The 25,870-nt window shown below is 44.3% G+C and overlaps 2 protein-coding genes across 2 annotated transcripts in view; both read left to right on the top strand.

Moving 5' to 3' along the window:
• Positions 1-1,187: 1,187 nt before the first annotated feature.
• Positions 1,188-9,618, top strand: lrrc28 (leucine rich repeat containing 28). The gene is made up of 10 exons (XM_037481494.2): positions 1,188-1,332; positions 1,806-2,013; positions 2,118-2,158; positions 3,708-3,745; positions 3,823-3,960; positions 4,861-5,067; positions 5,167-5,269; positions 5,419-5,603; positions 5,875-6,034; positions 6,140-9,618. Exons 2-10 carry the CDS (start codon positions 1,846-1,848, stop codon positions 6,207-6,209), a joined length of 1,110 nt encoding a protein of 369 aa, XP_037337391.1. The 5' UTR covers positions 1,188-1,332; positions 1,806-1,845; the 3' UTR covers positions 6,210-9,618.
• A 113-nt stretch (positions 9,619-9,731) lies between these two features.
• The window catches only part of LOC119224506 (synaptosomal-associated protein 25-A-like), a 30,665-nt gene continuing 14,526 nt past the window's right edge, over positions 9,732-25,870 (top strand). The window contains exons 1-3 of the mRNA XM_037481516.2: positions 9,732-9,873; positions 23,029-23,135; positions 24,415-24,456. Of these exons, the coding sequence (XP_037337413.1) occupies positions 23,064-23,135; positions 24,415-24,456 (114 nt within the window). The 5' untranslated portion in view covers positions 9,732-9,873; positions 23,029-23,063. The remainder of the gene's footprint in view (positions 9,874-23,028; positions 23,136-24,414; positions 24,457-25,870) is intronic.

Raw genomic sequence — 25,870 nt, 5'->3', positions numbered from 1 at the left:
TTAATCTGCTCATGACACAAGAAAGACACAAGGCTAAGACCAGGCATCGCTTTATTACCTTGTAGGCACAGAAGTCCTACACGAAGATCAAATAATACTTTTATCTTTCTTTTAACTTCTGGTTTTGGGAAACACATGTTGCATGAATGGAACGGGTTAACATCTAACTCAAGGAGCCATAATACTGGATAGGTAAATGCATAACAATGCATCATAAGTTACCTGTTTTATTTTGTGAGTCAAATCTGAATTGCAGCCAAAGCAACATGTAGAGCTTCAATGTCTTGAGGTACATAGTAAGAAGTGTGCTAAAAGCAATCTTATTTTAGTGTATTATAAGTTACAAAATCAAATTTATGTAGCTGTTTGAGACACTTTTAGTTGCGGGTACAAGTAGTGTGAACGGGTTGGTAGTGGCTACTAAAAAGTAGTAGTACAGTGGTACATGTAGTCCAAAAAGAGAAATGCCCTTAATACAATCTATGCAGTTACAAATGACTACTTTGCAGAATAAAGTTATTTTACATGGCATATATTATAAAATTCAGTTTGAAGAATTAAATGCTTAATCTCTGCCTGCAAAGGAACTGCAACTCTAGCTGTCATGTAATTAATGTCAAGTTGTTTCTCTCTGAAGTGTAATGTAGCTCAGACATAAAGTAGAGTGCAAATACCACAAAACTACCTTCAGCACTTCAGTCCTTGAGTAAATATTAACACCAATACTTGAGGGACGTATCATTAGCGATGCAAACGGTGAAGCAGCAGGCGGCAGCAGCAACACGAATTTTGAAAGCAAAGACGAGCGGGACCTTTGGTATGACGTCATGCGTTGTTTACGTCTTGAGGTCGCGTTGTTTACGTCCTGACGTCCCTCTGCATTTACGTCCTGACGTCTCGCTGCATTTACGTCCTGACGTCGCGCTGTTTTTACGTCCTGACGTCGCGCTGCATTTACGTCCTGACGTCGCGCTGCATTTACGTCCTGACGTTGCGCTGTATTTACGTCCTGACGTCTCGCTGCATTTACGTCCTGACGTCGCGCTGTATTTACGTCCTGACGTCGCGCTGTATTTACGTCCTGACGTCGCGCTGCATTTACGTCCTGACGTCGCGCTGTTTTTACGTCCTGACGTCGCGCTGCATTTACGTCCTGACGTCTCTCTGCATTTACGTCCTGACGTCGCGCTGCATTTACGTCCTGACGGAGCGCTGTTGTTGCTGTCCAGCAGCCCTTTTCTTAGCCAGCTCACAAACATACATGCAGCATCAGTGGTGTCATGTTCATATGTGTAAACTTAAGTAGGATAGAAAAAGTCCTGCACAATTAAGGTAAACAACTGCTGTCTGTTCGGCGTATTGTTGTCAACAGTATTGTGTGGGTAGCAGCTACTGAGCTATCAGGCTAATGTATATACGGATACAACGTTACACATTGGTGGGCTCATTGAAAGTTGGCCCACATTAACACAGGCAGAAATACCCGTTTGTTGCGCTTGTTACAGCAGCTTCTCCGAGCTGTCGCGGGATAAACGTGGTGTTACTGGCGGTAATTTGTGTGCCGTTTAGCCGTCACTGCCTCAAACAGTGTGTCAGATCATCATCTTCTCTGCTCAACTCTGTGTGCACTATTCACTAAGAGTCACACATGCTGCAAAGGCATATACCTTACGATCAATATTTGGTTACAATATGCTTTAATTCTACACTTTAATGCTGAATCATACTGGTGTTATTGTTCTCAGCTGCAGCTGTCATAAATGCTGCTGTCTCTAGATGCCTCTGTTTGTGTGCTTTTCACTCAGGAACCAGAGATGCTTTAGAGAAAGGACGGTTCCATCAGAAATGGCAACCGAACTCCATGAAGCTATTTTCATGGCCAAACAGGAGCGCCACAAAAACTTGTTCCTGAACTACAGAAACCTGAATCATTTCCCCGTAGAGCTGCTGAAGGATGAAGGCCTGCAGTTTCTGGAGCGACTGTACATGAAGAGGAACTCGCTCAGGACGCTGGTGCCGTACACAATGACTTTGCATGACTGTTTGCCAGATGTTTAGAAGCATTAATACAGGATCCTGTGGCACTAGCTAATTATTTCCTCTTCCTCTCTTATCAGCCTGACAATCTTGCTCAGAAGCTCCCAAATCTAATTGAACTGTGAGTATTTAGTAAAGCTGCGTTTTCTTTTAGTAATAATAATCACAAGGTTTGCTATTAGATAGAAAAGGGTACATGAAACGACACGTTATGTGATATAATATTGGCTGGTGTAATAGTAAAGGTGGAAAATGTTTTGTAATCTTTGTAAATTGCAAAGAATGAGGCTACATTGCTAAACTCTACCTCTGATGGACTATTACACTTACATACACTCACCGGCCACTTTATTAGGTACCCCCTGCTAGTAACGGGTTGGACCCCCTTTTGCCTTCAGAACTGCCTCAATTCTTCGTGGCATAGATTCAACAAGGTGCTGGAAGCATTCCTCAGGGAGTTTGGTCCATATTGACATGATGGCATCACACAGTTGCCGCAGATTTGTCGGCTGCACATCCATGATGCGAATCTCCCGTTCCACCACATCCCAAAGATGCTCTATTGGATTGAGATCTGGTGATTGTGGAGGCCATTTGAGTACAGCGAACTCATTGTCATGTTCAAGAAACCAGTCTGAGATGATTCCAGCTTTATGACATGGCGCATTATCCTGCTGAAAGTAGCCATCAGAAGTTGGGTACATTGTGGTCATAAAGGGATGGACATGGTCAGCAACAATACTCAGGTAGGCTGTGGCGTTGCAACGATGCTCAATTGGTACCAAGGGGCCCAAAGAGTGCCAAGAAAATATTCCCCACACCATGACACCACCACCACCAGCCTGAACCGTTGATACAAGGCAGGATGGATCCATGCTTTCATGTTGTAGACGCCAAATTCTGACCCTACCATCCGAATGTCGCAGCAGAAATCGAGACTCATCAGACCAGGCAACGTTTTTCCAATCTTCTATTGTCCAATTTCGATGAGCTTGTGCAAATTGTAGCCTCAGTTTCCTGTTCTTAGCTGAAAGGAGTGGCACCCGGTGTGGTCTTCTGCTGCTGTAGCCCATCTGCCTCAAAGTTCGACGTACTGTGCGTTCAGAGATGCTCTTATGCCCACCTTGGTTGTAACGGGTGGTTATTTGAGTCACTGTTGCCCTTCTATCAGCTCGAACCAGTCTGGCCATTCTCCTCTGACCTCTGGCATCAACAAGGCATTTCCGCCCACAGAACTGCCGCTCACTGGATGTTTTTTCTTTTTCGGACCATTCTCTGTAAACCCTAGAGATGGTTGTGCGTGAAAATCCCAGTAGATTAGCAGTTTCTGAAATACTCAGACCAGCCCTTCTGGCACCAACAATCATGCCACGTTCAAAGTCACTCAAATCACCTTTCTTCCCCATACTGATGCTCGGTTTGAACTGCAGGAGATTGTCTTGACAATGTCTACATGCCTAAATGCACTGAGTTGCCGCCATGTGATTGGCTGCTTAGAAATTAAGTGTTAACGAGCAGTTGGACAGGTGTACCTAATAAAGTGGCCGGTGAGTGTATATGACATTTTTGAGGTAAAAGGAAAGGCCTCACGCTGTTAGGAACATCACATGAGTCATTTAATAGTTGTCTATTCAAGTTTTTTTTTTCAGTATTTTTATTTTTTATTTTAGGTATTTGCACTCAAACAACATAATGATCATTCCTGAAGGTAAGTCCTTTGTTATTGAATATTTACCAGCGTCTACACTGATTCATTTGTCACTTGGCTTCATATTTGATCCCCAGCTATTGGAAACCTGGCCAGACTGCAGTCATTGGACCTGAGCAATAACGCCCTCCAGTTCCTCTGTCCAGAGATTGGCCGCCTGAGGTCTCTACGGCACCTCAGACTGTCCAGTAATCATCTAAAATGCCTTCCTCCAGGTGAAAAACAGCAGCTTTGTTCCTCGTTCTTTGACTGCGAGGTCAGGTGTACTTTGTCAATTGAAATTAATGAGGTTTTTATTTTTGAGGCCACATTATTTAAAAAAAAAACATCAGATCAAACTTGCAGGTAATCAAACATAAAATACATTGGTAATCTCAATTCTATATGTATAACCATTTTTCTTGTCTTTGTTTGTGTCCCAGACACAGAAATAACCACACGTTTATACTTCATTCACAATATAAAGTCAACACATGTTACTTATAACCTTTCCTACCAAGAGGATATTTACTTATATAAGGAACATGATGTTTTTCATTTTGATTTAATTTGCCAGCAGAGGGCAACAGAACTTCTCAACCAAAAGGAAATGGAAAGCATCATTGTTGTCCTCATCGACACAGTGACAACATGGACATCGTTTCTTTAATGCAAATGTTTGTCCAGATACTTCATTTATGTTTAGATTTGATTCCGGAGGATGAACAAAAACAATGGATGTTCCACTTGATGTTTAAATGTCACAAGTCAGCACATTTTATGACTGATTCAGAAACGTTTGTAACATTTCAGCCGCCCAGTATGAGCACCGTGAACACACACTGAAGATCGTTCTATTCAAACTTTCCCTTTGTTACCGAATCTTCTCACCTACTGCTGATCCGTAAAAATACAGCAGCGGGAGAAGAGAAATATAGTATTTAGACAAATAGATAAAAGATCAAATATCCAGCGTTTCCAAGTTATTTTTAAGACCACAGAAAAAGCAATGCTGTCGTCTGCCCTTATTTTAACAATGGAGGTTAAGTGAAGTTCAAAATAATCCACTTTCATGTTGCATGGTTCCGTAGGCTGTTGATTACATTTTTTCCTCGTTAATCATGTCCCGCCTTCAGAGATCGGTGATCTGCAGGACCTGGAGACCGTGGACGTGTCGATGAACCAGCTGATAGGCCTCCCAGAGCGACTGCACCGCTGCACTTCGCTGCAGAATCTGACAGCCGACCACAACCTGCTGGCCCATGTTCCCCGGCAGCTCTGCTGGCTGCACCGCCTCAACCAGCTCTCCATGGCCGCCAACCGGCTGACCTTTCTACCGCTTGGTCAGTGGGCACCCAATCCCCCCCCTTATCTGGGTGTTGTCATGGTATAGTAGAGACTGCGAGCGAGGCAGCGTTAATGTGTGTGTGTGTGTCTCTCAGATCTGGGCCGATCGCGAGAGCTGCAGTTTGTGTTTGTGGACAACAACGTGCACCTCAGAGGCCTCCCCTCCTACTTGTACAACAAGGTCATCGGCTGCAGCGGGTAACACGGTCATCAAAGATTGTTGTTTTGTTTAGCTCTACATTATTTAGGTTTTGGAATACAATTGTTGACGGGCAAAGGAACCCCGGCGGCAACGCCAGTGAAGGAGTGCATCGACACAATGAGATTACAACGTTGCTCCCACGCAGGTGCAGCGTGTCAGCCCCCGGGTCGGACAGCGACGGTGGCGTGGCGCCGGGCGATGCGCTGAGCGAGGCTCTGGTCGGGCTGCCAGCCGAAGTGAAGGTGGTGGGCTCGGAGGCGGATGGCGTGGTCCCCCTGGAGGAGATCGCCATGAGAGCCCTGCACCGCCTCTACCACCACCGGCCGAAAGGTGAGCAGCAACCAACGCCGCGAGGCCAGCCGTCCCTGGACCCCCCCTTAGCCTCAACTTCTTGGTGCGGATGGTTATTTGTTCACACTGAGCAGCTGCTCATGTTAATGTTACACATCAGATCATGTTAATGATCATGTTAATGTTACACATCAGATTAGATCCGGCAAACCCCTCACTGCTGATGTCAGGCTTTGGTTCATCAGTTAATTTGCCGACTGCCTAAAGTTCTAAAAGCCTCCAGGTGCTAATGTATTTTTCTTTTTTTTAGACCTAAATTTACTGCCTCCCATCGCCCTCCCCAAGAGCCTGCTGGACCTGCTGCAGTTCCCCCTGGGACACTGCCACCGCTGCAGTCAAACCATGTTCACCATCATCTACCCCAAACTCTTCCCCCTCCGTGACACAGCACTGGCAGGCGTGCACCGCAGGTGAGAACAAACGCACCCTCCTTTCCCTTTGATGTTGCCCCCCCCCTTGTTTTCTCTATGAGTGGAGTCTTTCTCACGGTTTCTTCACCTCTCTCCTTTGGGAAGGACAACGGTGAGTTTTGTGGCCTACTGCTGCTCCAGTCGCTGCCTCCGGACCTTTGACCTCCAGGGATGACGCGGTTTCCTTTCCTCAGCCCACTTTTGCCGGGGGGCTGCATGAGCGGTTTCCAGAAAGCAGCTGGTGAGTGGCGGCTTGTGATCGGGACGGGGAGCGCCGCACTTCGCCCGCGGCACGAGGAAGCAGCTCGGAGAAGACGTGCGGTCGGAGACTGACGGTCAGGGACCTGTTCAAGTTGGAGACTTTAACCTACGTGACGTTCCTTAATCCTGTCGTGTGTGTGTGTGTGTGTGTGTGTGTGTGTGTGTGTTTGTGTGTCAGTAAACTCACTGCTAACTACACGTCTCTTTGTAAGAACAATGTGGTTCCATTTTGACAAATGCCGTCTTTTATCAAACAAAGGTCTGTTGCAGCAGATGTTGACAATGATTGTGAAGTCATATTTGATGTATTTTAATGGAGAAAGTGCATCTACTTCACTTGTGCCATTTCCAGCAGCAGGGGACTTAGGAAATGATTATTCATTTGTTCACAGTAAAAGGAGCCATGGTTCCGTCTCATTGGAAAGGCGTCCATTGTTAACGTGACTGCCTTTGGAACAAGAATTGCTTCATTATTACCAAGCTAAACATGTATTTAAATGAGTTGTTTTTTCTCTTTTACATAAACCTAAACGTGTCAAAAAGAACACACACCCAAAGCAGTACAACGAGTTTAACATCTGCAGGTCCGTTGAGCTCGAGGTGCTTCTCACGTTGAACTGATCCTTGTGTTCTACAACTCTAATTTATCCTTTGTTTCTGGTTGTGTTCCGTTTGGCAGTAAACGTTGACGGATTTCAACAACCTTCTGTGAATATTCATCCTTTACCTGTGTGACATGTTGACATTTGCATGTCTTTAACTGCTGTGCACGTCTTTGGAAAATTCACAATCACAATTCACATTTCTGTCTCTTTTGTCCTCGGCGATGGACGAAGCGTGCGATGGTACGTGGGTTTGGCGCGTCGACACCCCTGTAAGTGACTCCCTGGGACTCGTGGTGGTTGCTGTGCGTTGGTGGGGGCGAGCGAGCCCTTTGGCGCTGCGATACAGCCAGAAAAACCCGCCCTGACGACAGGAAGCCTGTCCCGCTTTGCTTCTGTGTTCTTCTACATCACGCGCTCTACCAGGCGGCCCAGCGCCAGCGTTACCGGGATCGATGGGCGTGTTTAGATGCTCTGGCTCTCTGCCCCCCCCCCCCCTGCGAATCACTACATTGGGCCAAAAAAGCTTAGCCTATTAAACTAAATAATCAAAAACTGTTCTCCACTGACACCAAAGCAGCTAACGGGGTGTAGCTCTGGACCCTGTATTTTTTTTTGGGGGGGGGGGGTGGTGGACCTGGGAAACGTCACAGACACAGAATGGTCTTCACTGTCTTCATTAGTTACCATGGCAGCAGGCATCACCCCTCCCGGAGAAAAAAGACAATATTAAATGTCAACACGTGTTTTTACCTTAATTGTTATCCATTAAATTCGTCAGGGATGTTTGTGGAAATCGCTCCGCCTAAAACACCTTCCACCAGCCACCTCTGTTAGCAGCATCCTTCGGTGGCCTGTTGTCCGCAGAAGACAAACAAGCTTGGGATTGTGCTCCGTGTTCACGTCTCTGGGTGAGCACCATCAAGGGCTTACAAAGGAAAACCCTTCCAGGGCTCTCAAATGAACGTGGCCCTCACCGGATGGACTGTGCTGTGAATACATTCGCACTCGAGAGTAATTTTGAAAGCACAACAACAGAGGGGAGAATCAGCCGCGCTTCAATCAATCGATGGCGATACAGTGAGTGAGCGAGTGTCATTGAACTATTGGATCATTAATGTGGGAGGCAGCTCTGTAATGGCTTCTTTGACGGCTGGTAATGATCTGTGGAGCCCGCGGTCGATCCATCTCCAGCTCCTCTGTTGATTTGATGTTTCTTACACGACCCGATGCTCATGCTGTTAAAAAGAGAAGTCGGTGGGATGCTGATTTTTTAAGGGGGGGTCATGGTGAGCATTTGGCGGTCAAAGGTCAGCGTACATCTGTCCCAGCTTTCCACGTCTCTGACACTACCTCTCTGACATCATCCTCTCAGAGTCTCAGTATTAATGAAGGCCATGGCCAAGAATCCTATTTCTACTCACTCTGCAGGATTAAAGGTCATGCAGGACACATGGTTAACCATCTGGCTAAAATATCACCAATAACAACCAAAATAAAAGCTAGCTGGCTGAGAAAACCTATTTAAGACGTAACTGCAGCGTTTCAGGCCCAGAAGGCTGTTTTGCAATCCTTTCCCCCAGTGGTTTAAATCTATAATTCATCCCATTCGGCTCACTCACGAGAGCACTTCATCCTTCTTTAGTTTGGCTCCTGACGTGTCATTAGACCAAGGTGTGTTTCATTATGTAAAGTCAAGGACTTTAGAGGCAAACCGTGAGGATTATCTACATAACTGTGCACACTTGTCACTACCGGGATGACTATTACAGCTAATATTATCATGCTTTATATTGCCATGCCATGTTTATGCTGCAGGCTGAGTGTTACGTGGGATCAGGTGGTGCTTTTAAGGTCACAGGTCTGAAATCATCACTGCTGAATCCGTGGTTACCCAACGTTAAATTAAGCGGTTTTAGAAATGACTTGAATTGAAAGAGAAGACATAGTAGTATTTTAATACCAGTCATCGGTGGGCGGTGCCTCCGTGCTGGAAATGACACCTACAAAGTGAGGGTGTGTGTGTGTGTGTTAGTACGTGCAGGTGCAGACATGAGGTGGTGCAGGTGGTACCTGCAGAACTCGTGCCATTGAAGAGTCCCAGCGGGTTAGTTTCTTCAGAAATGGAAAGAAGGTCCGATGTGAAGAAGATGGACTGGAGAAAAGAAATCCTGCTTTACATTTTTATTTGTCTATTAATCATTCTCCCCGACTGTCTGTCTGTTATTGAGGTCGTTTATATTTTTTCATCAGGGTTTGTGACAGTCTCAGATGTAGTGGACAAACAAATGGTTTTACAGATGCGTGTAACATCTTGTATCTTCTATCCGCTGCGTGTGACATCAGAGGGCGCGGCCATTTTGTGAGCAGCATCCAAGTTAACGCAATGAGGCCGGAAGTTGGGTGATTTAACCACCAAAGTAAAAGCCGCCTACCTGTCCAACAGACAAACGTGAATGAATAACTGTTTCCAAGCTGATTCAAATACTTTGATTGAATTGTAGTCATTCATTTGATTTAATTCAATCATCAGTAATACGAATGATAAAGATAACAATAACATTATATAATACATTTATTTGCATATACATTATATATATATAATTTATATTAATTATGTTTTTTATTTGTTATTTCGTTTGATATTGTTTGAATATAATGCCTTTTCTAATCAGTTGAATTAAATTGATTTGATAAGCAGCACGGCACTGTTTTCGTTTTGGGAGGGGAGTAGGAGACAGTGGTGAAGAAGATTTTTATGGCAGTTTAAGCACCTTGACTCACATTATTTTGTAAAATGTGAACAGGAAGTGTTTGATTTGTCGGTGGGGAGGGTGGAGGGGGGCGGAGCGCCTCCACCGGGGACAGTCCCGTTAAGAAGAGCGCCAGCACGGACGGACATTTTCATCCTGGGTCGAAACAAATACAGAAAAATAAAAAGAAGACGAAGAAGAGGAGCAGAATAAAATTGACCAGGTAGGATTGACTAGATTGGCTTTCAGTCTATTTAGTCGAGAACACGTCCACTAATTTAAATTATTCAGAAAATACGCCCCTGTATAGTTTCACAGGGATGTGTCTTGTCTTATTAACGTTTTCCTCCTGCGACATGGTCTCCTGTTTGTCTAGTCAAAGAAGCTGACATCTTATTTCTAAGCCCATGCATTCATATCTGAAGGCCAAACCAGTGTAAACGTCCCCGTGGTGTTGCTGCATCGATTAATGCGCTTAACGCGGTGCACTTTGCTGCCGTTTCCGTGTCCGTGTTTGCAGGTGAGCTTCCGTCTTAAATATATTACAGGCTTAAAGTCGTTGTTTGTTGTAAGGATTAAATGCACAGATAAAGCAGCCGGTGGGAAGCACGTTTCCCGTGTTTCTAAAAGGCTGCGCTGAGGCTGTGTGGTGCTTCAGCACCACGGACAGCTCCGCGAGGAAAACACGCGAGCTCCCGCAACAAATCACAGCTCTGCCTGTGGAAATGTACAATATTCCCTTAAACAAGTGCGTATGTGTGTACGTGTCGATGTGCGTGCGCGTATGTGTGTGCGTGTGCGTGTGTTTGCGCAGCTCTGCGATTGTCGGTGCTGCGTTGAAGTTTTATTGGATGCGTTCATCTTCGTTCATCCGTTTTTGAAAAACAAAATGATCGAATTCCTTCATACGTTGTCAATATTTGGGTAGATCAGGTTCAGATAGACGTTGTTTTGCATTGTTCTTTTAAGGACCAATCCATATCTATGCATCCATCCATATCTATCTATCCAAATATATCTATCTATATTCATATCTATCTATATCTATATCTATCTATCCAAATATATCTATTTCTATCCATTATATCTATCTATTTACCTACATATCCATATATCTATATTCATGTCTATCTATTCATATCTATCTATCTATATTCATATCTTTATATCTATATATCTTGATGTCTATCCACATGTATCCTTCCATATTTATCCATATCTATCTATATTCATACCTATCTATCCAAATATATCAATTTCTATCCATTATATTTACCTACCTATCCATATATATATATATATCTATTCATATCCATCTATCAATATATTCCTATCTATCTATGTCTGTCTTTCCGTTTGTGGTGTACGTTGCGGTGAAACACACTCTGCCAAATCACTGTAGTTGTCTGCGCACCAACAGCTTGGCTGCAGTTCTGTCCCTGTGTCTCGATGTGGGGAACACAGGAACATATAGTTATTCCTCTCTGGATCAGTGAAATGGTATTTGTAGAAAGATCATTTATGTGTGATTATACTAGATTGCTACTAGAAACAAGTTGTTTTTATTTTTAAAGGAAGGACATTCAAATAATGCTTTGTTTTAGAAAAGGGAAAGACGAGCGGCATACAGAATTTTGTCCCTCCCTCGTTCCGTCCCACCCTGTATCTGTCAGCAGGACAAAGAGCTCACGTCCACTCTTAAGCGGAGTGACTCGTGTGTGTTGTCGTTGTTAGGCCCTGTGATTTGTTTTCCCCGGAGTAAACGCATATCCCATTAGGACAGGAAATGACACCTGAGCCCTCAGCGCGCGCCGATACCTCAACTTAAATGCACCCAGCCGCATACGAGCGTTCTGACATTTATTTGCCAATACATTTCTTGGATTTTTTTGCTTCAGTTCAACAGAAGAAATTGAAGAAATTAGAGCACAACTTCGCATAACTCACGTGGCCTTCTCCATTGAGCCGGTAAACCATCAGCACATTGACTCCCACACAACGTTTTAAATACGCACTTGTTTGCGAACGACAACCCGGCTGTGTAAATCAAACTCATCAAAACTAAAAGCCTGTGTGTCATTGAAATTGAAAACTCAATAAGCAATCGAATGCGACCAGAAAGCGCCAGTGAAAACACCAGTAACCAATGATATCCCTCAGAAACAGAGCTTCAACCCCATAAATATGACTCTCTTCATTGTGTGCAGGACAGAACTGCACTTCGTCTGCCGTACTACAGTCATTATATTCACTGTATATTCTGTTATGAGAAGCGACAGTAAACACGTTGCATCTACGTTCTTTAATTCAAGTCTGCTACAAAGGAAAATGTGCTTTGTTAGTAGAGGGGAACACATTGATGTGCAATAAAGCACTGAACTATCAGGTCTTGCTGCAGTTATTTTTCTTTGTCAGCACTTTGATGGACAACAGTTTGGTCCTCACCATCTATCTGGCTGATAAGGTGTTAAAAAAGGCCTCCGAGTGTCACAAAACCCTAAAAAAATAGGTCGCTTGGAATTTCTCGTTCGTCATAAACAGGTGGGGTTTTTTCCTCCACAAATGAACATGAAGTCGAGGCGCATGAATAATCTGTTTCAAGCTGAGAAAATGAGTCCCGCCTCGACTGTCACAACCCCCCCCCCCAGTCCTCAGCACCCACCACGCACCCATCCATCACCCTGCCCACGGAAGAATGGCGAGAAATTGCCACCAGCCTCCTGCCACATCTCTTGGAAAAACAACGCGCAGGCATCCGCACACCAACGGCTACACACTCTCCCTCTTGTCCCTTTTCACAGTCACAGTTGAATTAATTCCCCTCGTTATATATGCGTCTCGTTCTTTTTGCTCTCTCCTTATTGAATTTCAATGGTGATCTGCGACGAGAGTGCCGGATGGTAGAAAAAGAAAAGAACAGTAACATCCGAGAACACGCTGTGATCTCGATCTTGTCTCTCGGTGCTTGTTGCTACTCTTCAGGTTCCAGCAGGTAAAATCAAGCTGGCAGATCGGGTCTGCAGTCCGTTCTTGGCAATTTCTAACCATGTGGGATTTTTTATATAAAGATTTGTTTTGGGCATGCCCTCTTAAAACTTATCAATGGCGGACCAATCATCCGAATATTTTTTCTTCTTCAGCTGTGATTCCATCTTTCATGGAATCCATCATCATGTATTGGCTTTTCTTTTTTTCAAGGCCCACCGAGTGTGTACGTGCAGGTAAACTGTTTGTGCTACTTACACAGGGGTCGACTTGAGTCACATGACTCCTTCTGCCTTCAACACACAATGACTCGAGACTTTTCACTTGGATTGCTCAGTAACCTCCCCAAGCATGAAGATTAAAAGTGATACTAAGAAAATATAAAGGTGAATCAATTTCCGTTTTTTCCATCATGTTCCAGGACGTGACACGGCACTGCCACGTGGCCTTTTTTGGTGAGGTGCTAAACTCTCTCTTCCTCTGGCGTTGTGCACGGCGGCAATGAGCTCAGAGAGGCACACGATGCGTTTTGGCATTTCTTGTTTGTTTACAGGATAAACTCCACGGGGAACCTTGGAACGATGTCAGCCTAAAAAGCATGCGAACCATCACTGGGAGGGATGTGACTGCAGTGTCTTGAATTTTAGTTTCGCCATGACGTGGCAGATCTGTAGCAACCCGATTCCTCTGATCCTCGATGCTCCCTTTGTCTTTACAACAGTTCATTTATTAAGGTTTTTCAAACGCAGAGCATTCTTCAAGATGGAAAACAAACTACTTCTAATATTTCTATGCTTGATATTTGTGTCTGTGTGGTGCCAAAAATATACCACGTGCTGTCTTTCTGCATATATCATCACACAGAGCGCAATGTGTTCTTTTTTTAACATTCATTGTATGGGGATTTGCATGTATACCTTGATGCTTTTCAAATATCTGGCTGGCTGGTAATATTTTTGTGTATATATATATATATATATATATATATATATATGTGTGTGTGTGTGTGTGTGTGTGTGTGTGTGTGTGTGTGTGTGTGTGCGCATGTGTGTGTGTCAGCACTAGGTATGCGTGAGTGTACAAATAAAGAGCATGTAAAGAGCAGCGTGTTGACAGTTGTCCATTCGAATACATGAAGTCAGAGGAGAAGAAGCGGTGGGAAGGCAGGGCTGGAGAGAGAGAGAGAGATAGATAGAGGGTAAATGTGTGTGTGTGTGTGTGTGTGTGCGTCACAGATGGACTGTAGGTCTTGTTAGGTGGGGCAGAAAGTGGAGAGAGACGATGTGAATGTGCAAAAAAAGGGAAAGCATGTATGAGGGAGGTAAAGTAGAAGAGAGTGGCCCATCCATGTGTTATGTAAGTGTTGTGAGGCATCTCTCCCCCCTCACGTGTGTGTGTGTGTGTCCTGTAGGCCTACAGATTAATCTGGTGGGTTTCATCCTCAGTGAATGGGACAGCGGGGCTTTGCAGTGATTATCCCTGCAGGCCACAGGATGATTGCTTTGAATCCCCCGTACGTCCCACACCGCCACGATGTGTCTGCACATCATTCAAACCTAATTTATGGCCAACACGTTGACGGATTCTACCGTCTGAAGGCGGCGCCCGCGGGTGGCTGCGGGCGCTGGAAGACCCTGGGATGCGGTTCGAAGTTGTTTCTGGAACATTTTCGACGTGTAGTTTAGGATGCGGTGTTTTCCTGATGGAGCGCTCCACCTCTGCACCCGTCTGTGCATTTCTCTGCTGCCTGTCTCGATGCCAGCACGCCCTGCTCCACGCCGCAGCCCGCTGTCCGTCCTCCTTCGGATTATGTAACGAAGTGGCAGAAACGCAATCTGCGCCTTCATCCCTGCTCAGCTGAGACAAAAACCGCTGAATGCTGAGACATTTGGTTCTCATCATCACCAAGGTGTTAAAAAATCAGCATCATCATCATGGATGCTGCATTTTTCAGGTTGTGACCTTGTACCTCTTGCTCAGCTGTTGTGCTGCGTAACCTTTTAGCCAGAAAATTAGCCCTTCATGTTCTGAGATTAAGCAGATTTGGGCATATTAATATCCAAGGTGTCCGTTTTGGTCAAATTTCATTGTATTTTAGCATAAAAATAACTCTTGTGCGTTTATCCTCTTGACTCTATGTGTAATTTTCCACAGGAGATTTCCCCCCTGCGCGTCCTTCCTGTTTCTCCGTAGGGAAGGTTTTAATTCAGCGACGCCATATTGGCACAACAGGCGTTGCCGTGGGCATGAAAACCGCCGCCTTATGAGCTGTTCCATCTCGTTCTATTCACATTTAACCTTTGTGATTTAGGGAAGCACGATTATGAAGCTGCTCTCCCCAAACACGCTGAATCTGAAGCGGTCTTACTGAATAGAATAAGATGTGGATAATGAAATACCTCAAAGCCTTGGCTCGAGTGCATTTTGTTCCCCTCATCAATATGTTTCGAGGGTGATATAAATATAATATATTACACATATTATACATTAGAATGCTGCATCTACAATACTTTCTTTTTTAAAACACTGATTGCATCTCGAGTAATTCAGGCCACTATGTTGATATTCTCATTTCACAGTCAGCTTTTGATGATAAATGTTATAGAGAATGTGGGCAAATTTTGTTTTTCTTTCCCTCCAGAGTTGTTATTTATACATCTAAGACGAGATCTGTCCGACTGAACCGACTGTGGGCCCAGCTTTCTTTTAACTGGCACTATTTGATTTTCTATCCAATAATAGAACTAGTCTGATAAAGCATCTTGGAGGACAGCGTAAGCGTGGCTGTTACATGTATAGTACATTAGCAGTCAGGCATGAAGTGGTGGGGGTTCTGTCTGAATAGCTTAGCCCTCAGGCTCCCATCATGCTCTCTGGTCCGGTCACATCTTGTTTACTGCTTATAGGTCGACACGGACTGCAATGAAAAAATATATCTTTTGTCTGCTTGTAATGAAGGAAACCTGTATGACTGAATCTATCTATGAATATAGTTTTGCCAACAAACATGTCTGTTAAACCAGGTAGACCCCAGGTGGTTCCCCATAGTGGGGTTTCACAGCATTAAATTAGAAAAACCTGTGAAAATATATAATGAGATCTGGCTTGTTCACTGAGACCGCCTGCTGCAACAATAATAGAGAGCTGGATGGGTTTAGAAAAAAAGCAAAAGCAAAGCAAATACATTAATGTGCTGTATGCGCGCACAAAGTGCTGTTGCATTAATAATGTTGACCTGCCTCTATCCGGTGAATAATGAAACATGGTTCTGCTTTGATGCGGTGAGTTGTTGGACCCTCCGACGCCCCGAGTGCTAACCAAAACGGACTACACACACATGCACGCGCACATGCATGCCCACACACACACGCAGAGGCGTTTTCAATGCGACACAGTGAGTCTGCAGTCTCCTTCACTTCGCGTTTGAACAGGCAGAGGAGAGACGGCTGTGAAATGCTCCTGAGGGGAAATTCTGCCCTGTTGTTATTCAAGATCATTAATCATCATTAATATTTCAATTAACGTCCCCTCTCTTACCGTCAGTGTGAGACACTGCTGAGGTAAGAGACGTGCAAGAGTAAGAGCGAAGAGATGCAACTGTGTTGAAACCATCACTGTTTCTTCGTGCTCCTCCGAGTGGTAAATCGCCGCCTCTGCTTCGCCCGAGCTTCAGTCTTGTGTCGTACAATTGCTGTACATACAACCACATCTACTCTCTATTATACAAGGGACCAGGGAGCACTGCAGAAATAGCTCTGCTAATTTCCAGTCACGCTGTGCCCACCGTCTCATCTGTGCGCCGCCTCTCCACATAATCCTCAAAAAAAAAAGACCCAAAAAGAAATGCCTAACGGAGAGAGAAGACTGAGAATTATCCCTAGATTTCGAGTCGGTGGCTTCCGTAAAGCCGTGAGAACAACACAACGACAAGCTGACCTGGTTTCCACTGACTGTGGGGGATTCTGTGCAGCCACAGTGCGCGTCCCCCCTCGCCCTAATGTGCAAAAGCTGTGCTCGATTGATAGAGCTCCTTTCGGTTAGGAGTCGGGGCGGCCTGCATTCTCTGCTAGTGGAGACGGTTGCTTAACGAGCCTGGCTGCTGGGTCTCTCCTCTCCTGTACTACGTGTGTCCACCGAGGCGCCACAGATGAGCGCTGCCTCTGTCAGGTTAAATACAACTCAGCAAATGCTGGAGGATACAATTAAAGGGTGAATAGATAACTAATGTTGGTGTTTTCACTAACAGGTGAAATAGCTTCAAAGTATCTTCCCAACAAGGCGGCTTTTATACTGACATTCTCCCATACAAGTCTGCAACCAGGTGTTTTCAGGTTTTTTCCCATTTTACATACCATGAGAGGACTCAAAATAGCTTTTTGCTGTAGTCCGCCGTGGGTGTGGCTGCGGGTGAATCACGCCGGCGTATGGCGGCGCTAATCCAGTTCTTCTTCTGGAACTTTGTGCCAAAACTCTTTGCCGCTCACCTATTTCCAAAAGATCCCTGCCGCATTGGCCTGTGATGGCTCTGTGGGAAGGAAGGAGACAAAGTGGTAGAGAAAAGGAGACAAATGGTAACGAATTCAGGGCTTTCTTTGCCAAACAAAAGAATATTGGAGCAAATATTGTCAACTGGACTTTTTCCCTCCTCATTGAGGCAGCTTTTGTCTCTTTGAAACCAAACAATAAAAAAACTCAGGCTGCCGTGTTGAGCAGGCTCTTACCTGCTATGCTCTTCAAGGTCATGCCCTTACTCCGAACCTTGTGTCTCTGCGTCTCCCTTTCACAGCTTTTAGAATAAATGCTATTCATATGTTGATCAATAATTCATTGGTGCCATTTTAATGTCTCCCTCTAAGCCAGTGTTCTCCCATCAAGCTATTTCTGTCTGTATGGTGCTTTCGCTCGATAACCTCGAGACATCCCTCGTCAATTATTGTTACGTTTTTGTCCTTAACCCGGTTGGTAGAATGAATGAATGAGTTTCTGTAGGTGATGAGAGTCTCAAGCTACTCACGCCCTTTCAAGCAAACTGTATCACTTCCTGAGGATTCCTCATGACAGAACGACCTGGCACCGGCTGTTTAGTACAGGTCAGTTTCGGGTTGGTGGCACGTAGGGGTTTTCCGTCTCGCCGTGGTTACTGGATGTATGTTCAGGGATGGAGAGCGTGCAGAAAGCACCCGGTGAAACAAAGAAAGCACGACGGAGAAAGAAGAGAGAAAACACTGGAGAGTAAATTCTCTTTATGACTTTAATCTCTCTGAGCCCGGCGGTTGGGGCCCTATGGCGGCCGTCTGTCGTGGAGGGCGGCAGCGCGTGGGGGAGGCGGGCGGCCGGAAGTGGTGTTACGACAGCTTTGACTGTATCGCATTGAGGAGGAAGTGACTTTCAGAGTGGGACGGATGGACGGTGGCAGAGGGGAGGAAAGGAAATCCATTTGGGATAAAAATGAGTTGATCCTTAGATTTCTCTCACAATTTGGGACTGTAGTGACTTAGCAAACTTGCATTTTCTACTGTAAGTCACTGCTAATTGGATGTTTGTTGTGTGCAAATAGAACTGCAGACCTTTGTCTGATCACTAGTCCTTTCCGAACGTTTGTGATTGATTTCCTCTCTTCACGTCCAATATTGTTACCAATGTGGTTTTAGATTTAGGACATAGTGTAGATTTGGAACCAAGCTCATGTGTTGTTATCAAACCCATGAATCCGATTTGTTTTAAAATAAAAATATCCAAAAAAGTGTCCTGATGTGATGTCCATAGGGGGTAATCGATGGGGCAGCCACAGGTAAAAGGCTCTCTTTATGACATTCGGCGAATAAACAGAGCTGCTATTTGAAATGTATGTAAAGATTAAGTAGAGTAAAGGCTAGCCGGGCAGAGACTGAAGTCTCAGGTAAACACCTTAAGCCCTGTCAGCACTGTTGCCAATTTACCTCCAATTTGTCACCTCAGTCGCGTCAAGGTGAAACCAGCATGGAGAAAATCCTGTTACTCCCATTTAGCAAATTTGGCTGTGATTGTGAGCTTTATATGTTTTACATATTAAATACCATAACCAACAACGCTAAATGACATATAATCGCTGTGTGCGGATGGAGAGAAATTGGCTAAAAGATGATTCTGAGGTTTGATCATAAGGTTGATAAACAGAGAGCTGAGCGACACACACGTAAACAATGTAAGAGGAAATGAACTGCAGTGCGTGTTGACAGCCACTCCCCTGCAAAGAGATAAGGAATGAGCGCCGGATCAATAACACGGCAGAAGATCAACGTAGTGAGAGGCCTGGACAATGAGGGATACAGGATTTAGATTCAGTTAGCGTTGCTTTGTAAATGTACCGTCAACACCACTGCCACATCATAACCACGACAACGCTGTCAACACGTCACAGCAAAGGACACAATCGCTCTTGGTTTGATGCCATGTAAAAACTCCATTCCCTCAGGTGGAGAAGAGAGGTTAATGTTAGATCATTTAAAAAGAGAAGGAGCGAACAAACGCATCAGAGGCACGTGTTCAAAAATTGGAAGCCTGGATGGGGACGTCTGGAAGAATTCAGCCAAACAACTTCTCTCGTTTCTGGTAGATTTATTTGTCAGATCACAGGTCAAGTATAAGCGCTCCGTTTGCAAAGGCAGGAGCAAGAACACACTATCTAACATCAGCAAGAACATCATGTTTTATAACCCGAAAAGACAGAGAAGGAAAGATTTCTATTGGCCCTAAGCTGCCGTAGGGGAGGATCTTCCTCCCCCCGCATCTAAAGATCCGGTCACATTCAATGTCCAGAACCCTTGACTTAAGTAAACAATGAACTTGTGTGGATGTTGGATCGTGTGGTGTGAATTTCCAACCCCTCTTATCTGGCACATCTGCTGGTTGCTGGTTTCCCTTGCTTCCTCAGTCAGGACATAAATCGTTCCCATATATATGTAACCAAAGAAGCTTCTGTTTGTCCGACTGTTTCCTAACTCTCAATCGACACCAGACAGCGAACCCCCATCCTGCCAGACTGTCTCGGCCTTGCTCGGCACATCCTGCTTGCCCCTTCAGCTAACTACCGTCAATCCTCAAATAGTGGCCGGGGCTTTTATTTACACAGGCTGCACAGCGCACCGGCCTGTATTTGGGGCAGGCTTGTATTAGTAGCAGGCCTATATATCTTACTTACCGGTATCTTCTGTTATAGAATTGTATTATTTAAATAAAATAATGGGCATAATTACAGTAGGCTAATATCATTCATTGCATATGCGTGCAGCACTTCCTGCAACCATTTACCAATATGCTACTGGTAGAATGAAACCGGTAGACCTACAGCTAATCAACTTTCTGGAGACTAACCATTTAGAAATGAATCATTAATAAACCATAGTGTCAGTCTTAAGATACATCGTTAATTGCAGATATTTTCCAATGTTCTCAATTACAATCAAGCAAGTCAAAAATTTCATTCGGCAAAAAAAAAGTTTTTCGTGTATAGCGCTTTATTTGCAGTGTCAATGTAACAATAAATATCTGGACCTGTCAAAGGACAGCAATCACAGAACAGGAGACAACCAAAATGAAACCAAATGGCCAAGACCAGCAAACAAACTCCGAACTAAATGGACCTTGCAAAATAGGTCTACATCTAAACATAATACTTAGGTTACATGTTACATCCGAAGCTCACCGGTAATGAGGCAACATTTGGACAGCTATTCGGCGTCCCCCTCAACATCCTCATCATCGAGAACAACAAGTTCATTATTCAGCAGCTCCTCCTCGTCGTTCTCCTCATCCTGGACTACTTGCGTGCGGTTCTCCTCCCCCCCCCCGCTGCCGGAGCTGCGCCAGCGCATCCCTACCAACAGTATTGCCAACACTCTATGAAATTAGCCAATAACATTAAACATAAGGATAACATGTATTTATGAAATATTACTTTTACTTTTTACTTTGTTTGTCCGTATCGACCCCTCCCCCGACTACTAACTGAAGCCCGGCCACTAATTGAATCCCGGTCTTTATTTGAGGATTTACGGTAAGCACATGAAAAAGAACTTTTGATTATCATTACATATGTTCAAATAATGAAGAAAAACCAGACGGACGGGAGACATCTTGGAAGGAACAGTTAAAATCAAAAGTAGTCAATAAATGAAAGGGGGCATTTTATCTATAGTTAATTTATGAACCTGGTCGTCAATTTATTTTTTTATATCCTACAGATACTTAAATAAATAGAAATAAATCTGTGTCCAGACAGTGTGGCCAACAGACGTAACAGAAGATCTCCTTCAGCTTAAAAAAGTCCCTTTTGGCTGTAAAATCAACGCAGCGACTGTTTCTTGTCCTGCTAACACCTCGGTGGACTTGGGTTCAGCTCACCCACAGTTTTGCGGAGTCTTTCTCTTTTTTTATTCCCTTGAAATTCAGCTGATACATGTTACTGGACCTCATTCTGCAATTCCACCCATTGTAAATAACTCTGGATTGCAGTGTCAGTAGAACGGCTGGAATGTAAAATGGCGGCATAAATGTTTTAAAGTTGTATGGCAGACAAAACACACACACACACAGAACGAGAAGAGAGAGAGAGAGACAAAGAGAAAAAATGACAGAAAGGGAGAAGCACTTTGAGAAGGCTGTCCTCTCCATCTCTTTTCCCGGCACACGTTCAATTATTAACCGCCCTGACGACTCCGCCGGGATGGAGGCAGAGACAGACAGACGCAAGGCGGGAAGGAGCAGGGAGATACTTTTTAATTTCATCAAGCGTCTAGCTGTGACTCAAAGTGACCTTGTGTCTATTGGCCTCAGAGACCGTGTGACAGTGACTTACTGACGTTAGCTGGAAGTGGTACATCCACAGAAATACAAGCTGTTTCTGCCTTTCTGCGTCACACAAGGGCTAAAAGAGACACACAAGACCCCATGCAGCAATATCACAACTTTTTATCCATCGTAACCCAGACGTTATTTCAAAGCCTGGGCAAATGCATCCAAATGAGTTTCGTCCTGCACATGATTGAGGCCAAAAGTCGTCCGTCCCTTGGTCCCATTGCCGCGCTGTGTATTGCAATAGATTAAATTACATGAAGCTTTAATGATCCCCAAGCTAAAAAGGCTGCTGGGTGGTTAAATTCATATCAAGCCACATTAGCGCTCAAAACTCTGCAGTATGATTTGTGTGATGGAAACAGGAACGCATTAGATGCACAAACGAGATCTGTTTGGATGGGGTTGTTAGCCTCATTAAAAGCCCAGCCGTTCAGAGGAGGGAGGTGGAGAAGGCGTGATGGGAGCAGTTTCTTTCTTCTCCTCGGTCCCGACCAGCAGCAGCAGCATTTCGCTCTGTCAGCCCGCAGAGTTACAGCAACGTGCATTTTTCATGGACCGTTCCTCTGGCACCACTCTGTGTGGCTACACAAAACACTGTCTGGCAGCGCGTCACAGGAGAAAAAACAGACCCGTGTCTCTGTCCTGAGACGTTGTCCTCACGCAGTGATGGAGTTTGTTCATCTCCATTCACCGACGATCCCAGAGGAGGAAAACTCAGCAAGGTGAAGGTTACCATGCGTCTGCGCCGCGTGGTTCGTTTCGTGCGTGACTAGAGGCTGTACACAAAAGCACAGCATGTTTACTCACAGTATTTCAGACATTAAATTATGCATCACTTGTGCTTACGAGGTAAGGTTTTTTGCCCTTTGCCTCGGCTCAGTCAGCAACACCTGTACCCTTTCGTATCTGAAAACCTAATAACCGCCGCTCGCTGTGTTGATGGTCGTATTTGTGAGCACAACTGAAGGTATTCAACTTCGGCTTTGACTTTGTCCTGGGGACTGTCCCTGCACTGAGTTGTAATCCCTGCCTCCTATAAAGTAGCTACGGTTCCTGTGAAGAGGTGCTTTTGTTAACGGAGTTGAGGTGCGCTTTAAAGCGCTCTTCGCTGTTTTGCTGAAGGACACTTTGACAATAGCTGCTAAATGGAGTGATATAACAGAACTACTTGTCCGACCTTGAGATGCATTCGAGCGCAGATCAGGACAGAAATGATCATTGAGGTTTCATTCTTTTGTTTGAAGTGGGAACTTGGCGCTGGAGTCATCTCACAGGACCAGAGCTGTCTCTGCCTCTCCAAATGCAACAATCTGCTACTCAAGCTGGACTCCCCGGATCGTATCCCCCGTCCCACTGGTCCCAAAGGCAACAAACAGCCCCCAGCACAGCTGTTTGTTGCCTTTTGATGCGTTTAATGCGGGGTTAAATGCCAGCTGATCGTTCTTACAACCTGGGGTCACATGCTGCACCAAGTAACCGTTGTCCGACCTCTTGATTCAGTAGTGTCCTCGCTATGCTAACCTCTCTCTCTCTCTTTCTCTTTCTTTCTCCCTTCCAGTCGTTCTTGTTTGAGGTCAAAGTTCAACAGTCACCATGGCAGACGAATCAGACATGCGCAATGAGCTGGCTGATCTGCAGACCCGTGCAGACCAAGTGGCCGATGAGGTACAGTACAACACACACACACACACACAGAACACACAAACATCTGCTCTATTGCTGAAAATAAATGTAATGCCTTACATTCTATTTGTTTTATCATAAAATAAGATGTGGTTGGTACAGTCCAATTTGATTGTATATGATCCTGAACCTTCTCAGATATTGCTTGATGTTTCACACAGTATTTAATTATTAATCTTTGTTGCATTTCTGGTATGCATCCTGGCCAGTTATATAACTGTGTGTTATATAATTTCTATAGTACAGACGACTAGTCTTTATAAAGTCTGTACTTTCTTTAGAAATGATCTGTATTTACTTTGTATTACATACAAAACAATACATACAAGAATTATGATTTGGAAACCCAGCTTTTATTTTGGAAATCCAAAAATCCAGAACTTTAAATGGAAATTTGTACATGAAACCATCACAGCTAAAGATATGCATTTTAAAGTACAAACAGAAAGGAGAATATAGAGAAATTGGGGAAACATAAATCATTACAATATAAAACTTGGTCTACACTGCAGCCTATTCTCCTCTTCATGAGGACAGAAATGTCCCTCCAAAGCCTGCAGGCTGACAAGACACAGCTACTGTAACCCTCCCTTGTTCTAACAATTTGTCCTCAAAGTCTTTCATTAAGACTATACCTTTTTTGTGAAGAAGAAGAGGAAAAAGAACAAGAATGGAAGAACTTTGCCCTTTTTAATGAGTCGAGAAGAGCTCAGGAAGAACAGATAATTCTGTCCTGCAGAATAATTGAGCAGCTCCAATGGCCTTATTTAACATTCATGAGGAGATAATGTAAGGCCAAGAGGCTCTGTGGTTATGGCAGGAGGGGAGGAGAAGGAGTAATACGGATGTCTGGGATGGTAGGATAGATGGAGATAACACAGGGGAAAGAGCCAGACGAGGATTAGGAATGAAATGATGTTTGTTTTAAGAAACGGATGAGAGTGGAAAAGAGTCCTGCAGAGGGCAGAAAGTCACAAAACAAAAGGTAGAAATCACATAATTAATCCTGGGATCAGAGGAAAGAAGGTGAGAGGACAAATTAGGCCCAACTATTTGACTCGGGATCAGTGATGTGTACACACTTTTAAATATTCTCTCTTTACCTCTTCATGTCGCACACGTATGTTTAACAGCTTTTAATACTCCTCCCCAACACGCTGCCACCTCTTTACAATTTATGTTCCATGTTAGTGCATCTGTGTGTTCGCTCTCTTGTGGGCTCCCAGCTAATCACTTGCCTTCTCTCTCTCTGCCCCTGCAGTCTCTGGAGAGCACTCGGCGTATGCTGGCTCTGGTCGAGGAGGTGAGTTGGCCACTTATTGTGAAGACACAAACACCGGGTTTGCTCGGTACAAGCACCTGCCTCATGCTAAATAATCCAGATTTAGCTTCACAGGATATGTAGGGCCAGCTGTACTTTGTCTTTATGCTGGAGGTAGGGGAAGTGCATAAACAACCAAGGATTCACCAAGTGAGTCAATGGGGCAGTTCTTGTGTCACTCAGTCAATGAGTCTTCATCTCTATCTACATATATATACATTTATATATTCCTCTCTATTTATATAAGTGATTTTGAGAAATTCTTGGAAATTAAAACAAATAAGTGAATTTATTGGTATACACGACCACACAATTCTTTTAATGTTGGGGTGAACATCCAGGTGGACTGCGTTTGAAAAGGATTAAAATATATATATTTCAAAGCCATTCACTTTAACATGGGATTTTCTGCATGTGAGAAGAACTCAGCAGAGTAATAACGAATAATAAACAGTACTTATTGCATGACAGCAACTCCTTCATAACGTTTTCCTTTCAAATCAGTGTTTGGAATATGTTTTTCCAAGCAGATTTTGCCGTTTTTTACGGGCATTAAATTTGCATGAGCTTGTGCCGGACCTCTGGTTCCTGGTGCCTCAGAGACACATCCGCCGCGCTTTAAGGAAACAACGCCGTGGGGGACAGAGGAGAACCAAACGCTGGCCCCCTCAACAGACTCAGACTCACTGGCGGTAGCTGAATATTTGCCCTTTTTAAGATAATGCCAAGGGAACGCCATTTGTTCGTATCGACTGTTCGGCCCTGTTCAGAAGATGTGCAGCGGTTTGTTGGTAAAGAGCGTGTTTTCCCACATGGTACTTGGGCTGAGACAATCAGCGGCTGTGTCATGTTCTGGCTTCTCGCTGACAGCATTCTCTTCATCCCTCTGGTTTCGCATCCCCCGCCCCAGAGGAAAGGGCTCAATATAGACTGCAATGTGGCAATAAAGCTGCATGGATTATGGATGAGGCTCAACATATAGTATATACAATCGATTTTACAGAACTACGTTTACGTTTGAGTTTACTGTTTGGCTTTTCCCTTAAATGTTCAAAAGATTAAATAATTTCTGAGAATATTCATACCATTCATAAAAATAATCATTTTTGAATCACAAAAACCAAACAAAGGGTAAGTAAAATATGTGGGAAACGACTTTTTTTGATTAAATCCAAATCCTTCTTTCAGGATTCTCACATGATCCTCCTCACAGGACCTACAACACCTACACTGTCCTGCGCTGCAGCTTTGACTCTTCCTCCCTTTTTTATTTTCTACTTTTCATCACAGTAATGTCCACTACCATAAAGTCTGTATAACAATGTCAATAACACTAACAGTGAGTGATGTAATGTGTCCTTGTCTCGTGCAGATGTGACCCGTAATTCACTCTGCA

This window comes from Pungitius pungitius, chromosome 4 (genome assembly GCF_949316345.1).
Source record: "Pungitius pungitius chromosome 4, fPunPun2.1, whole genome shotgun sequence".
Taxonomy (NCBI): domain Eukaryota; kingdom Metazoa; phylum Chordata; class Actinopteri; order Perciformes; family Gasterosteidae; genus Pungitius; species Pungitius pungitius.
This window is presented reverse-complemented; position numbering and strand designations above follow the sequence as displayed.

What these genes read in the sequence shown, in the direction of transcription:
- lrrc28 (XM_037481494.2), top strand. Translation starts at nt 1,846, where the DNA reads ATGGCAACCGAACTCCATGAAGCTATTTTCATGGCCAAACAGGAGCGC. An exon ending in CATAATGATCATTCCTGAAG is followed by an intron (nt 3,746 to 3,822) that starts GTAAGTCCTTTG and finishes TTTGATCCCCAG; the next exon opens with CTATTGGAAACCTGGCCAGA. An exon ending in GCTGACCTTTCTACCGCTTG is followed by an intron (nt 5,068 to 5,166) that starts GTCAGTGGGCAC and finishes TGTGTCTCTCAG; the next exon opens with ATCTGGGCCGATCGCGAGAG.